This window comes from Myotis nattereri (assembly GCF_964212035.1).
Source record: "Myotis nattereri genome assembly, chromosome: 17".
NCBI classification, from domain to species: domain Eukaryota; kingdom Metazoa; phylum Chordata; class Mammalia; order Chiroptera; family Vespertilionidae; genus Myotis; species Myotis nattereri.
In genome coordinates, this window is record NC_138092.1 from 28,565,681 (window position 1) to 28,582,744 (window position 17,064).

Sequence of the window (17,064 nt, forward strand, 5' to 3'; positions counted from 1 at the left end):
ACATCAGTCATTGTACAATTTTAATAAAGAAAGAAACAGAAAGGGAGAAAATCTTTTTAACCCAAATATATGAGCACAGAGAGCATTACTTGAGAATAGATGGCTGGCTGAGAGGGGCAAATGGCCTGGAATGTTGAAGCTCAAGTGTTTGGTAATTGCTATGAAGTAACTGTGTAGGGGAACAAAAGTGGCCGCTGCCAGAAAGAAAATATGGGGTCAATTATTTCACAAATACATTTATGGAGGTCCTCTGTGAGTCTGGAGGATACAAATTAAATCAGAAGGACTGGCACAGGCGTACATATTAATCAAGCATAATTGTGATCTTAGGGCTAGGTCCTGGTCCCACTCCATCTGCAGGAGAGATGCTCAACATCATCCAGCAGCTTCAGAAAATACCTCTTTCCTGCCTCTGACATATCAGAAACTCTGGGGGAAGGTCCTAGCACTTTGTGTTTTACTGTAACTAGATTCCAGGTGATTCTTATGCACACTTAAACTTGATCTAATCAATATTCCTAAGCCCTTTCTCCAATATCAACTCTCCAGAATCACCAAAAGTACCAGGCTCCTATAGCTGTGACTCCCAGAATTTTTAGTTATCTATCTATATAAAAGCCTAAGCAACCATCTGACCATCCAACCGGTAGCTATGACACGCACTGACCACCAGGGTGCAGACGCTCAATGCAGGACCTGCCCAGCGACAGCAACTTTGCAGAGTGCCCTCTTGCACTCCAGGACCCCTCAGGGGATATCGAAGAGCCAGTTTCGGCCGATCCCTGCAGATCAGCCTGAGAGACCTCACCTGCTGGAGGGAACCCACTCATTCCACAGATGCCCTTCGAGCCCCGGCACCACCCCAGGTGCAGCCACCCGGGGAAGGACCATGGGAGATTGGCTCCAGGGCATGTCCTCCTGTCTTGCCCAGCCCCACCCCGCCGACCACCTTCTCATTAATTTTCTTTCCATGTGCACAAATTTGTGCACCGGCCCTCTAGTTTTTAATAAAGCAATGGGTGGCCTGATGGCCTGAAATGTTGATGGATATAGGTATAAATATATAGATAACCTGTGGGCTTTTCCTGGAGTTAGCCTTTTCTATATAAGAAAGCTTCACCAAAAAAAAAAAAAAAAAAAAAAAAAAAAAGGAAAGAAAACTTTGTGTGTCTGAAGGACTTGATATGTGCCCTCTAGTCTTGTGTGAAAATCATGTACTTAAGGCCTGTTGCTTATTTTTCCAGGCCCTTTTGCTAATGATGATACTGCTCCTGAATTACTTCATGCTCTTTCTGGGTTATTCAGCCATGGGACTGAGATCAATAAATGCCAAGGTCAGATGTTTTGAGTTTGATAACAACCTACAAAAAGCCTGGGCCTATGGAGCTGCTCCGTGCATGGGTAATGAGCTCTGTTACTATGAACTTTGAAAAGTTCTTAGACAACATAGAGACTTTACTGTCTGCATGACCTGGGTCTTAGCACCTCATAATGTTTTCATCAACATGTAAAACCATGAGACAAACCCAGAAGCAATAAATATACACATTATATTAAGAAACCCCAATAAGTAGAAAACTGAATTCACTAAACAAATTATTTATGGGGTATATACATTTTTTAAAGAATTTTTTTGCTTTATAAAATGATTGATTATAGGATTCTTTGAAGTAAAGAGCTTCCTTGCAATACTATGCAGCAGTTTAAAGAAATAATCTTAATATGAATTAGATATTATACATCTAGCAATATCTGTGGATCATAAAAACATGGCACTGGGTGAAAAAGGAAGTAAAATATTTTTGACACAATGCCATTTAGTAAGCTAATGCATGCCAACAGAATAAATGCCAGTGTCTCAGAATATTGCACATATATTTACCATGTGTCCTATTTATTCTAGAGAAAGAAAACTTACATTCACACAAAATGCCAAATTTGATTATTGATAGGAGTTATATTCATAATCACTAAAACCTAGAGAAAACCCAAATTCCCTTCGAAGAGTAAATGGATAAACAATTTGTGATACTCAGTAATGAAAAGGAATGAATGATTTATATATGCCATAACGTAGATGGGCCTCAAGGGTGTTATGCGAAAGAAAAAAAATCTAATCTCAAATATTAAACACTGCATTACTCTCTTTTATATTACATCCTCAAAATGTCAAAAGTATAGTGATGGAGAACAGATCAGAGGTTGCCAGGGTTAGGGTTGGTGTTGGGTGTAACTATAAATGGTTAGCACAAAGAACTTTATTTGGGGTGATCTGTATCCTGATTATGGTTCCAGTTAGATGAATCTATGCATGTTATGAAATCTGATACTTAGATAAATCTACACATATGATTTAAAAAATAACTAAACATACACACACTAAGAGGGAGAAAAAAACTGGTGAAAGGGGAAATAAGGACTGCAGCTTAGTTAATAGTATTGCACCCATGTCAGTGTCCTGGTTTGATAACTGTACTATGGTTAAATAAGATGTTATCATTGAGGGAAGCATTCTATTTCTTCCGTTTCTATATGAGTCTAAAATTATTTCTACGTGGAAAGTTTTTTTAAGAACAAGTGCCTATTAAAAGAATGCATATTAAGTACATTTTAATGATTACCTATGGGAAGAAAGGAATGAAGGGACCAGAGGGAGAGGGAGAGAGAGATTTCAGAGTATATTTAAACCCTTGATTTGTAATTTTCTTGGGGGTACACTACCAAGAAATTCTTTGTTACTAGATTATAAACACTATGAGGTCAAGAATGAATTATTAGTCTTTTCTGGATCTCTCAGTGACTAGCATAGTGATGTGTATACAGGGGGTTTCATGTTGCTCACATCTGTAAACCTACTTTTGCCCCACCCAGTATATTAGGTTCACAATGAACATTCATTCATTCTACTATTAAACAAATAACAATTACTGAACATATCTATTTCATAGTTGAACTCCATAAAGCAAATAATCCTAAATTTGCAAGTGTTTGGGGATGGAAATGTTGACATTCTGTAAATGCATACTTTATAATGAGGTCTGATGTATCTCTATGTGATGCAGTTACATCATGTCAAACTCTGTGGATGTGACTGCCCATCCACTCATGAATTCAGTGGGAAATAGCAAATGGGGAGCCAATATGGTATCATCACTGAGATGGCCCTTAGTGTCTCTTATCGCCAAGATTTGTCTTTTAACAGAAAAGAAATTATAGTTCATAGAAATGTTAGCATGTGGTTTCTGGAACCAAGGTGGACTCACTCTTGAATTAGAATATCCCATTTATCAAATACTGGGTGGTGGGTTTTTTGTTTGTTTGTTTCACTGGTTCTTACACTTTCCTCATGCTCCTTTTTCACCTTAAGAGCGTTTGCATGTAATCTAATATCCCTTTATGATATTTTATGAGTCAAGGCCATTTTTCTCAACTAGTAATTACTGTCCTTAAATGTGTAATGAAAGCTGTTCAGAATTTCACCAGGTCATACTTTCTTACACATCATTGCCAGTTTTGGGCGGGAAGAGTGAAAACATCTGGGCAGGCATATCATATTAACTATTGATGTGGAGAAAAGACGGAAGCTAGTAGGAAGCAGGGAAGAAAAAGGGGAGGGGATTGTTAGGGTTTGGCTGGTGATGCAGGCTGTGAAAGAATTCACCACTAAAAGAAGATATGCAGAAAGAAAGTTTATTTTTACGTTTCAAGAGAGGAATGGGCCAGTGCATTGCTAATCAGTACAGGGCTGGAACAAAAAGCAGCAAGCGGCTTCCACTTTTAAAGCTTTATGACTTGCTGAAACCGGTTTGGCTTAGTGGATAGAGCGTCGGCCTGCGGACTGAAAGGTCCCAGGTTCGATTCGGGTCAAGGGCATGTACCTGGGTTGCGGGCACACCCCCAGTAGGAGATGTGCAGGAGGCAGCTGATCGATGTTTCTAACTCTCTATCTCTCTCCCTTCCTCTCTGTGGAAAATCAATAAAATATATTAAAAAAAAAAAAAAAGCTTTATGACTGCTGTTGCTAGGTGACAAGGAGGGAGGAGGATTTGGGGCTGAAGTTGAGCAGATACTGGGAGTTGTCCTGAAAAGTTATAGTTTGTTTGCTTTCCAGGAGTTCGGCAAATGTCTTAGGGAGGTGTCTTATCAGCATTTTTCCCAAGCCTATAAAACAGCGGTTCTCAACCTGTGGGTCGCGACCCCTTTGGGGGTCGAATGACCCTTTCACAGGGGTTGCCTAAGACCATCGGAAAACACATATATAATTACATATTGTTTTTGTGATTAGTCACTATGCTTTAATTATGTTCAATTTGTAACAATGAAATTGGGGGTCACCACAACACGAGGAACTGTATGAAAGGGTCGCGGCATTAGGAAGGTTGAGAACCACTGCAAAACATGCTTAGAGCAAAAGTTACAAAGAGTTCGAAAGGGGGAGGTTTGGATTTGGAAGGGAGAGGAAGGGCACTTTCTACTAACTAGAAACTCTTTGGGAAGGATGAAACTCTTTGGTGAGTGTTTTCCCAGAGTCATTAAAACTGCAGGGAGGAGGAGGATGCAAGAGTGTAGTCTTCAGAGTAGCTTATCTTGCAGTTTGAACAGAGGGGCTGTTTGAATCAGAGGAGCTAAAAGACTTGGGGTTTAATTACTAGGTGGTTCTCATAAATTATAGAAGGCCACAGCAAAGAAAAAGAAAGGCCTTTTATTTCTGTCCTTACAGGGATGAGAGAGAATTTGTAGGTGGTGGAAGGGACAATGGTAAAATAAATAGGTAGATATGAAGGGGATGGCTCTGAAAAGTTCACATAGTCTGAAAGCATTATTGAAATACCTTGGATGAAGGTTTCCTAAAGGGAGACTCTTTGGTAGCTTTTCTCAGCTCTGAACCCTGTGGTTCTTCTGAGAACAGGATAAGTAGTTTTTTATATTCTTGACGAGAAAGGCAGGGTATTTTCCTCATGGTGTTATAAGAAAGTCAAACACGTAATGTTTGATTACCCTGCTGCCACATTCAACGTGAAGTGTCTTCCTTTTGCTATGAACAGCATGTCTTCTGTATTGTCTCTTGCCTGAGCGGCTGGAAAACATGAACTGATTACAGAAACAGGTGGTTTGGCTTGCCCTGTATGACAAAATTAATTGAGCAGTAAGTTTTAAAAATGTAAGAATTCTATCAGGCATGGTGAAAATGGAAAGTCAGATGGATTTGAGAGAGAGCTGCTCTTAAAAAATAAAAAAGAATCTATTTTTTAAAATTGCTCTCCTAAATTTTATTTTTAAAATTGCATCTTTAATCTGGGCAACTGTCACTTACCTAGTCCCTCCTCCCACACAATCTTTGATGAGAAAAATCAAGCTTTAGATTCACTTATGGTAAACATCTTAGCCTGAATCTACCAAAAACCAGAGCCTGATACAAGAGGGACTATGCACGTGGTTTATTCGGGGATGTGGTCCCAGGGAGCAGGTATGGGAGACAAAATGGAAGGCCTGCCTACCCAGGGTGCTCTGTCAATCTGGTCCCCATTGTGAACAACTGGAGTTGGCAGGCCTAGAAAGGGGAAGAAGAGAGTTTTAATTCAATGACTCTCTGATCCTCCTTGATTAAGGGTGATCCTATGGGTAAATAGTCCAGGGACAGCGATTAGGAGGAAAAACTGCAGCTTCAGCAAAGTGCTATTTGGTTACCGTTGTGCAAAGCCAATGGAGTCAGCAAGAGCTAGAGTGAAGGTGGACTGGAGCCTGGGAGGCAGGACACAATGAAGTGAGGTGAGTCAAGCAGGATCACTTCTCAACCATATCAAGCCTTCGGGCATGACTTTTGATATTTTGGATTTATAGGGACAATTGTACAAATGCTCAAGAAAGATCATGCTTGTTTGTGTGTGAAGTTCATCAATAAATAAATTCAGCCATCTCATGGAGCTATTGACAAGGAGACAGCTTGGTGTTAGGAATCCCAGCCTTGCCTTCTAGAAACTCACACTTCAAAGGCTACTCTGAACTACACAGTATATCAGGTTCAAAACCATAGTAAGGGATCTAGTTAGTTCTAACCCAAATAGCATTTAAATATAAGACCAGTGGCAATTCAGTCATGGGTAGTTGACGTCTTATCCTGGACTGGAAACCCGAGGTTGTTTAATGACTTAGGATGCTAGAAAGTGGGTTTTGCTATCTCTAGATAACATGGATTTTGGAGACTGACAAACATGGTGTCTATGATCAGCTCAACTGCTCACTAGCTGTGAGCTTTCTAATTGACCAAAGACTCTTATGGCAAAGATTCTTCATATGTTAAAGGGTGTGAATAACACTAACTTTATAAAGTGTCTTGGAAGACCAAAAAAAAAAAAAGTATATAAAGCATTTTACCCTACCAGTATATTTTAGGTAGCAAGTTGTTATTAATTCCCTTTACCTGATCATGTGCATTCATTCCACAGGACCAAATGGCAGAAGACAACCTTGAAACTGCTAACATATACTGGCATACCTTCCTGGGGTTAGTTTCATGGACTGCCCCTCAGCTACCATTCAAAACCAGTTTGGAAGTTTGAGTCTGGGTGGGACAGCACTTTTTTTTAAGTGTCAGGCAAGGGTAATTTTAATTCTGTGCAATGGTAAAACCACAGAAGGATGTAGGTCGTCTTCTGTTATTTACAAAACATGCTAAAAACTATGCAGTAAACCATAAATTAAGAAAAGCTGCCTTATAAATTTCAATTAAATCTTACATTGTTTTTAATATTTAATACATCATCATGAACACATTTCAATAAACCACAAAAGAAGTTTGGGAAAAGCCTATAAAAGCATGTTAGATTTTTACTAGTATTATTTTTCTTCAAATCCATCCTCTAAATAAAGCATGAAATCAGTTAGGTTATCCTTTATGACAGTGCAGTGAAGGCCAGGGGTAGGGGGCGTGTGGGAGCAGGGTGGGGTGGTGGTGGTGGTGGGGTTAATGATTGGGAAAAAGGGAACATCTGTAATTCATTCGGCAATAAAGATAAATTTTAAAAACACACAAAATCAAGTCACACTGACCATTGATGTTACTGAATTGAGTCTAAAACACAGCATATAACTTTAGTTCATAAATTATCAGAACAACTCAAATTATATCCTGAAAGAATGAGTGTACATGCCCAATTCTCTCTTGATTTATTTTGTGATTTTATTTTTTTTTTTTTGTTTTTTTTTTTATTTATTTTTTTTATTTTTTTTTTTTTTTTTTTTTAATTAAATCTTTATTGTTCAGATTATTACATTTGTTCCTCTTTTTTCCCCCCATAACTCCCCTCCTCCCAGTTCCCGCCCCACCCTCCGCCCTCACTCCCCACCCACTGTCCTCATCCATAGGTGCACGATTTTTGTCCAGTCTCTTCCCGCATCTCCCACACCCCTTTCCCCCCCAAGAATAGTCAGTCCATTCCCTTTCTATGTCCCTGATTCTATTATAATCAACAGTTCATTCTGTTCATCGGATTATTTATTCACTTGATTCTTAGATTCACTTGTTGATAGATGCATATTTGTTGTTCATAATTTGTATCTTTACCTTTTTCTTCCTCTTCCTCTTCTTAAAGGATACCTTTCAGCATTTCATATAATCCTGGTTTGGTGGTGATGAACTCCTTTAGCTTTTCCTTATCTGTGAAGCTCTTTATCTGACCTTCAATTCTGAATGATAGCTTTGCTGGATAAAGTAATCTTGGTTGTAGGTTCTTGGTGTTCATCACTTTGAATATTTCTTGCCACTCCCTTCTGGCCTGCAAAGTTTCTGTTGAGAAATCAGCTGACAGTCGTATGGGTATTCCCTTGTAGGTAACTGAGTTTCTTTCTCTTGCTGTTTTTAAGATTCTCTCTTTGTCTTTTGCTCTTGGCATTTTAATTATGATGTGTCTTGGTGTGGTCCTCTTTGGATTCCTTTTGTTTGGGGTTCTCCGCGCTTCTTGGACCTGTAAGTCCATTTCTTTCACCAGGTGAGGGAAGTTTTCTGTCATTATTTCTTCAAATAGGTTTTCAATATCTTGCTCTCTCTCATCTTCTGGCACCCCTATAATTCTGATGTTGGTACGCTTGAAGCTGTCCCAGAGGCTCCTTACACTATCCTCGCATTTTTGGATTCTTTTTTCATTTTGCTTTTCCGGTTGGGTGTTTTTTGCTTCCTCGCATTTCAAATCATTGACTTGATTCTTGCGCTCCTCTGTTCTGCTGCCGGGAGTCTGTATAATATTCTTTATTTCAGTCAGTGTATGCTTAATTTCTAGTTGGTTCCCCAATATAACATCGAGGGTCTCATTAGTTTTCTTGTAGCTCTCATTAAGTTTATCGGCGGCTTCTAAACAGTTCTTGAGAGACCTTAAAAGTGTGGTTCTGAACTCTAGATCTTCCATTGACAATTTTGTCCTGTTTCTTTGTCTCTGCATTTTGTTATGCTTCCTTGGTGCACCCCCTAGTGGCCTTTGTGTGCAGGCTTGTAGCTAATTCCAGGGAGGGTTTGCCCTCCAGGCCAAGTGGCTATGAGAATCAGCTGTGTCAGCAGTGAGAGAACTTCTGTCCTCTAGGGAGGTGCTAATCTGGCGTTTGCCTGAGGCTATCCGGCAAATGCCTCTGTGCAGGGCTTGGGCGGGGCGGGTCGCACAGGATCAACAGGGTGGGCCAGAGAGAGCAGTGATGGCGGCTCTCAGTCCTGTCCCCAGGGGCTCTGCCTCTCTGAGTCCCAGCAATGGCTGCAAAGCTCGGAGGGAAAGCTGCACTCGCTCTGACCAAAGCCAGGCAGTCCCGCTTCTCCCGTTTGAGTCTGGGTCCCTAAAGACTCGCCCGGATCTGGAGCTCAGAGTCTGCGACTCCCTCCCGATTGAAAACGCCAACCGCGCCCTCCGCCGCCAGCCCGCTCCGCGCGCGCACTCCGCACCTCAGAATTTGACTTCAGCACTGCGCCTCCTCTGAGTGTCCGTATGCGTTTCTCTTTCCTCCTAGTTGTAGGACTTCCACTCAGCCAGCGTTCCAGTGGTTCTGGGTGATGTCCCTCTGTCTTTTAGTTTCACTTTTGAAGTAGTTGTTCAAAGCAGCAAACTCCGGCGTTAACCTATGCCGCCATCTTGGTTCTATTCTCTATTTTGTGATTTTAAAGAAAATTGGCTCAGAGGCACTCATTGATAATAAAACATGTTATGGCACCAGAGAGAGATCTGTGTAGCAGAATGATCAACTGAAAACAAGCAAAGGATTAAAATTTTTAATACTTAATTACATACATAATTGTCAATTGTTAGCCAACAAAGATGCATTTTCAGCTGAGTCTGTCTAGCATATGGTGTGTTCATGGTAAGGATGTTAGTTCTTGACTATATATATGAATGATGAGGTTCAGACTCATATATATGACATGGACAACTCTACGTATAAATTAATGAATCAACATTTAGACTGATGAGTTAGATAGGCACAAAGCAGGGGAGAAAATATGTACCACAGAATAACTACCTTGACTGGTCTATTATAATCTAACTAGGGGCCCGGTGCACGAAATTCGTGCACTGGGTGTGTGTGTGGGGGGGGAGTGTCCCTCAGCCCAGCCTGCCCCCTCTCACATACTGGGAGCCCTCAGGCGTTGACCCCCATCACCCTCCGATCGCCTGATCGGCCCCTTGCCCAGGCCTAACGCCTCTGGCCTAGGCATCCGGCCCAGGCAGCGGGGACCTGCAGTGGCAGCGGGGGGCGCCGCGATCGTGGGCTTCGCTTTAGGCCCAGGCAAGGGACCCCTACCTCCCGGGACTGCCAGCTTCGACCGTGCCCAGCTCCCATCGCTGGCTCCACCCCTACTTCCTGCTATCACTGGCCAGGGCGGCAAAGGCACCTGATTCTCCGATCATGGCTGGGGGGCAGGGCAAAGGCGGCCCCAGGGCCGCCTTTGCCCTGCCCCCCAGCTCTTAGCTCCCCCCTGGGTTTCAGATCACTGTGAGTGGCAGGGGGCTTCTTCCTGCTTTCCCTTTCACCTCCCTGCATTGTGCCTACATATGCAAATTAGCCGCCATCTTGTTGGCAGTTAACTGCCAATCTTAGTTGGCAGTTAACTGCCAATCTTAGTTGGCAGTTAATTTGCATATAGCCCTGATTAGCCAATGAAAACGGTATCGCTGTATGCCAATTACCATTTTTCTCTTTTATTAGTGTAGACTAGAGGCCTGGTGTACAGATTGGTACACCAGTAGGGTCCCTCAGCCTGGCCTGCACCCTCTCACAATCCAGGACCCCTTGGGGGATGTCAGACTGCTGGTTTCGGCCTAATCCCCACAGGCCAAGCCAAGGGACGCCATTGGTGCACGAATCCATGTATCAGGCCTCTAGTATGCATATAGGATCTTTGGTTAATCTCTTCCCACCTTCCCCCTCCCCTCTACCCTCTGAGATTCATCAGTCTGTTCCATGTTTCCATGCCTGTGTGCTGAGTGTCTGCCCCCTGGTGGTCAATGCACATCATAGGTACCGGTTGAACGGTTGCTTAGGCTTTTATATATATAGATGAGAGTCAAGATTAAAAAGCACATGAAGCAATTTGAAGTTGCTTTGGCAGTTGCTCTCAAGAGCTGAGCAAAGGAATCAAAATACAATAGAAAAATTGGGAGCCATTTTGGGGTTATTGAGCATGAAACTGAGATGATGCCAGTGATATTTTTGGAGGCTTTATGTCCAGAGGAACAAAGTGCACCCTTGGGGTGCTGCTGTGAACCTGCGATGTAACTAGGGGGAGGGTTTGAGTGTAAGTGGTTTACTTGAAGGCAATTCTAGGAAGTGCTGGTAGTGGGACAGGGCAGGTAAGGCAGTCAAAGAGTGTATGTTATTGAGTAGGTTACCACTGTGGGAACTCCAGCCTGCCAGGTAGTAAAGAGCACATTTCAGATTATTTAATGTGAGGCAGCTAGGATATTTATCCTCCTACTTCCCCTTGTTACTGGCAGAGGACAGACCCAGGACATTAACTCCTCACTCAGCTTTGCTGCCCTGCATATGAGAGAAAACCCTTAGCATGTACCAGAGCATGTATGACAAGGGGCCATGGGCTCACACTCACCCTGAAGGTGGTGCCTTAGATTCTGTGTTTACTCTCCTTCCTTTCAAGTTAAAGGGCAGCCCAGCCATTTCCGACTACTTTATAAGCAAGAAGTTTCTGAATATAACTGGTTTTTGCCAGCATGGCCACTGAGAAAAAGATGGTTCAACTTTTTCTTAGGAGTTTGAAATAACCCTGGCACCTTAGGCAGCCAACCCTGGGCCCCCTTAGGTAGTCTTCCTTCCCCACTCCAGGCCTTGGGAAGGGACCGACTTCCTAAGAATTCACACTTCCCCAAGAGAAGTTGGATTCACCCCTGGAGTCACCTCATATATTTAGATATGGTGCCTTTGGAAGGAAAACCCCTCTCTTGATGGGCATCACACTCATACCCAGTGAGATGACATGCCAAGCCTATTAGGTTGGCACAATTTCACTGAAAGGATGATCTCATCTTGTCTTGTGGTTTTAAATACTATAATGCCTCCCAAGTCACCCTGAGACTTTTGAAAGAGGAGAAAACATATTAAGGAGATAAAAGTTTCAGAACATAGTCCTTTATCAGATGTAAGGGGTAAGAGAGGGATAAGATCCTAGCATGATCCCTAAGCTTCTGGCTTAAATGCCTGAATGAATGGTGGTATGGATTATCAGTATAGGAGATGGGACAGATTTAGAGGCAATAAGGTGTTTTGAATATTTTTGTTTTCATATACCTGTGGGAAATGTAGAAAGCAGATGGACATATGTGTAAGCAGATGGACATACAGTTTTGGATCTCTGGTGAGGACTGGAGTGGGAGGTACAGATTTGGAAATCACCAAACAGAAGGAGAAGTCATAGGTTAACAAGATCGAACGTTGATAGAAGAGTATTATCAAATGAATTGTGTTCCCCAAAGGTGTTGAAATCCTAATGCTCTGTGCCTGTGAATGGGATCTTACTTGGAAACAGAATAGGGTCTTTGCAGATGATCAAGTTAAAATGAGATGTTAGGGTGGGTCTTAATCCAATATGACTGTGTTTATAGAAAGGAGAAATTTGGACACAAACTGACACACACAGAGAGAGAAAACACCACATGAAGATAAAAGCTGAGATTAAGGTGATGTTATCTACAGTCTAAGTAATGCCAAGTTTGCCAGCAAACCAGAAGCCAGGAGAGAGGCACTAATAGAGTCTCCTTCACAGCTTTCAGAAGAAAGCAACCCTGCCAACCCTTGATCTCAGACATCTAGCCTCCAGAATTGATGGGCAATAAATTTCTGTTGTTTAAGCTACCAGTTTGTGGTACTTTGTTAAAGCACTCCTCGGAAACTAATAGAAACAGGTAGAGAGGTAAATGCATGGAAGAGTGAATGATTATTGGTAATGATTGAACAAATACTGTCAGTTCAAAAACAAGTTTGCCACTCAGAGAAGCCGGAAAGGCTATTCCTAGGCTATTCTAAGAAAAGAACGATCTGTGAAAAGGCACAATTATAAGAAAGGTAACACCAGCAGCTTGCTCTGGGCTGGTCAACAAGCTATAGCTGTGGAGTGGTACAGGAACATGTGTTTTTTCCTGTAAATTGCACTGTAGCACACTCCTAACTACTGATAGAGAGAAATCAAAGACTCAGAAGAATGATTAAATCACTTTTGTGTTTTAAAATGCTACTGTTCTGTAAATATAGTGGCAATGGCAGCAGTTTTCAAATCTACCAAATGTATCCCATTAAAATAATCAGAGCAAAACTAAAGAATCATGGACAATCCTATATAATAAAAGCATAATATGCAAATTGACCAAATGGCAGACCCACCAGTCGGCAGAGGGCGGGGCCGGCGAGCAGGCGGCACCAGGCCAGCCAAGGCGCGTGCCAGCGGGCAGAGGGAGTTAACGACTATCAGCGACCAGCAGTGGCAGAGGGGCAATCGGAAGGGGGGGGGAGGGGGAGGTGGGGCTGGCACCGTCCCCTGATCTGCCTGTCTGGTCACCTCCCACAGAGGGAGGCCAGGTGGTAATGGTGGGGTGATGGGGGTGGTGCCGTCCCCTGATTGGCCCGGTGGCAGCGTAGTAGCAGGGTGATGGGGGCGTTGCTGTCCTCTGATCCCCTGTCCTCGCCTCCTGCAGAGGGAGACCAGACTGCAGCTTAGGAAGTGGGCCTAAGCCATCAATAGGACACCCCCTGAGGACTCCTGGACTGTGAGAGGGCGCAGGCTGGGCTGAGGGACGCCCCCCTCCAGTGCACAAATTTTCGTGTACCAGGCCTCTAGTGTATATAATAAAATTTAGTGCTGAGATTTGCCCTTAATTACACAGGAAAAAATTAATGACAGCTTATAAGAGCCTCATGATATCAGCAACTACACAGGGAGAGGCAGAGGGAAGGCTTTGAGATGAGGAGAACCTCCAAATCCCCAACAGGCACTCACTAGAAAGTGCATTGGGCCAAATTAGAGGAGCAATAGAGACTAGAAGTGTGCTCTCAATGATTCAATGCAAGAGTGAGCCAAAGGGGACTGTAAGGCAGTAAGTGTTTATGCTGTTAAAGCTGAGTCATCCCTAACAAACTGAAGAGCCTTCCACAAGCCTCCACACCAGGGAGAACCTGCAGGAATGGATTTCAAATTGAGCAAGACAGGGACATCCACAAGCAATGAAAGTAGGAAGGGGAAGGGGAACAGAGGCAGCTGATCTCAGAAAGTTAACAAGGGATGTTGTTTTTATCACTTCACGAGAACAAGGGAGGAAGGCCTCTGAAGTTTTGCCATCAATAAAGCTGTGCTAGCCCACTTAACCTCTCCTGAAAGTACATGAAAATTAACTAACTTTTGAATTAACTAATTTTTAAAACTTGTCAACAAGAAAAATTTCAAAATTATTATGAGAAAAAAGGGAATAAGAAAAATAGTGATTTTTCTACAGATAATGAAAGTATACCAGGAAAACACTTGTAGAAACAGATAAAAACAAATATTACAAAATGACCTGAAATAATTTTAAAAAATTATAAAAGCCATTAAAGAACAATACTGTATAAGTCATAATTAGAAAAAGCCAGAAAAGAAATGAGTAGAACCCAACCAGGTTCGATCTCCAGTGGGGGTGCATATGGAAGGTAGTTGATCAATGATTCTCTCTCTCTCTCTCTCTCTCTCTCTCTCTCTCTCTCTCTCTCTCTCCTTTCTCTCTAAAAATCAATAATAAACATATCCTCAGTTGAGGATTTTTTTTAAAAAAGAAATGAGTAGAAAAGCTAACATTTAAGAAAATGATATAACTCAATATAGAATTCTCATTTTTAAAAATAATTAGGTCAGAAATGAAAATTCAACTCAAATTTTGACACTATTCAAACACCATAATTTGAAGATTCATAAAAGATGGAAAGGAGGAAAACATTTTATATGAAAATCAATTTGAGATTAAAAATATTCAGAGAAACTAATAGATATAGGAGATACAGAAGATAGAACATAAATAAATAGGAGACCCCAAAGAAGAAACAAAGCAATGGATTTAAGAAGAAATACTAAATACTGTAGGTTGCCCTAACCAGTTTGGCTCAGTGGATAGAGCATCAGCCTGCGGACTGAAGGGTCCCAGGTTCTATTCTGGTCAAGGGTCAAGGGCATGTACCTTGGTTGCGGGCACATCCCCAAGCTGATTGATGTTTCTCTCTCATCGATGTTTGTAACTCTCTATCCCTCTCCCTTCCTCTCTGTAAAAAAATCAATAAAATATACTTAAAAAATAAATAAATACTGTAGCTCTAAACCACTTGAAACTGCATATTAAAACTTGAAACTACAAATAAAAGATTTTTTCAGACTTTCCTACAATACTTTATGCAATAAAGTAACAGATTTAACATGCTCAAATAAATAAATTGCAGATCTTGGATTTTGCACGGCATATGCATGGATTTTACAGCTATCCAACCAGACACTCCAATGAAAAAGTTGCTCAGGCTTTTCTGCTTTCTCACTTCCTTGCTGTATCCCTACTATTATTCTTCTCTCTTGGCATCCAAGAGCCTTTGTATTGGGTAGGTTCAGTTCTTTCACATATCCTAGAAAGGGCACCAATCTCCAAGTGCAATTGTGAGACGTTAGGGTCTACATAGCAAAAGAAACCTTATCTTCACCCAAGGCAAGATTGATAACCATGTGCTGTTATAAACATGCAAGAATTCAGAGAACAGTGTCCCTGTGCACCTTTTTAAAAGATCGACTAGAGAATAAACTTCAGACAACCAAACATACTGTAAAGATTTTGACATAGGGCTGCAGAAGTGTCTAGCCAATAAAAAAGAAGGGTGGTAGATTCAGAATATCAGTATTTTCAATCCTTAAAGAGTGAGTGGACCGAGGATATGATCATTTGTGGATGATGACACCATAAAAGAGAACATTAGTGCCTCCTCAAGAAAATACCCCTCAAGGAAGTCCTTAACATCACCCGCTAAAAACGACCAAACTTGAATCTGATCAAAATTCTAATACTACCCACATGAAGAAAACACAAAGAATAGAAATGTTAACCACACCACACAAATACAACCATCAAAATCAAGACAATAAAAAATATCCAAGAAATGAAAAAAAATGGGAGGGGAATTCATGGTGTAAAAAAGACTTAAGATACATATCAAATACTCATCATGTGTGGGCCTTGTTTGAATTGTATTTCAAATAAACTGTAAACAAATATAATAGGGAAAAAATGAACACTGAGTATTTAATAATATCAAAACTGTCCTTATATTGTAAGTATAATAATGGTATTGAACTTTTTGTTTGTAAATTATCTTAATAAAATACTTACAGATGAAATAACATGTCTGGGAGTTGCTCCAAAATAATCTGGTGGCAGGGAGTAAAAATATAAAGGAAAAAAGGATTGGGAATGTATTGGTAATTACTTAATCTAGACGAAAGGTATAGTGATTCAATATGCTATGCTTTTTCTCCTTTGGCATATGCTTGAAATTTGTAATGGTAAGTTTTTAAAAGACATAAGGAGTATTTACAAGCCCATACATTCTAGTCCTTAGACTTGCGTTGTGCCCCAGGAGAAATCCATCTTTTGAACACTGATGAGCACATAGAGAAACTGACCCCAGTGTGTGTGTGTGTGTGTGTGTGTGTGTGTGTGTGTGTGTGTGTGTAGATTTTCAAAATAGCAAATTTCTCTCTTTTTTGAATTTATTTTTATTTTCTTTATTGATTAATCTCTTCTACGCCCAAGTTTCTAACACATTTCACCTCGCTCCTCATATTGCAATTCAATGGAATGCTTTTAGTGAGGATTAAAATTGCAGTGACTTCTCAGAGTGAACATTTAAGGATAAGGGAACTCAAACAGTTAACTTTGGGCCTGAAAATAAGCCACTAGAGTAATTGTTTCTTGTGTGTGCTGGCATATGGTGGCTTGCAGAAAAAAAAAATAGCCTTGGTGTTTCAATTATAAATTATCACTCATCTCTTTCTTGTTCTCCATGTTTTCTTTCTAGATATTTCCACACAATATACTTAGGTATTCGAAGCCGACAGAGTGGGGAGAATGACAGATGGAGGTTTTACTGGAAAATGGTGTATGAGTATGCAGATGTGAGTATGCTGCATTTGCTAGCCACCTTTCTGGAAAGTGCTCCACAGCTGGTCCTGCAGCTCTGCATTATCGTACAGACTCATAGCTTACAGGCCCTCCAAGGTAAGGGCTTGCAATTTGGTTTCTGAATTTGGGGAAAGACTGGCTACTTTTGTCACATCCAAGGAACTGTTCTAATACCCTTTGTTGATACAGGCCATGGTGCTTCCCGTTATATGCCTGCTGTTTGGCACTGAATTTGTGAATGATGCATATTTTGTTCTTGGCCATCACTTGTCAGCTCTAATTTATAGAAAGACATTTGTTTTGGCCTTCGAGTTGCCCTCTGTGTAGGAAAAATGAATTTTATGATTTTGCACTTAGCCACTATGAAAATACAGTTAACTAAGGCTTTCTGGTTTGT

General features: G+C 41.2%; 1 protein-coding gene across 1 annotated transcript in view; it reads left to right on the forward strand.

The window, feature by feature from the left end:
• XKR4 (XK related 4) overlaps positions 1 to 17,064 on the forward strand; it is a 279,703-nt gene that overhangs the window by 161,925 nt on the left and 100,714 nt on the right. The window contains exon 2 of the mRNA XM_081111582.1: positions 16,564 to 16,763. Within this exon, the coding sequence (XP_080967708.1) occupies positions 16,564 to 16,763 (200 nt within the window). The remainder of the gene's footprint in view (positions 1 to 16,563; positions 16,764 to 17,064) is intronic.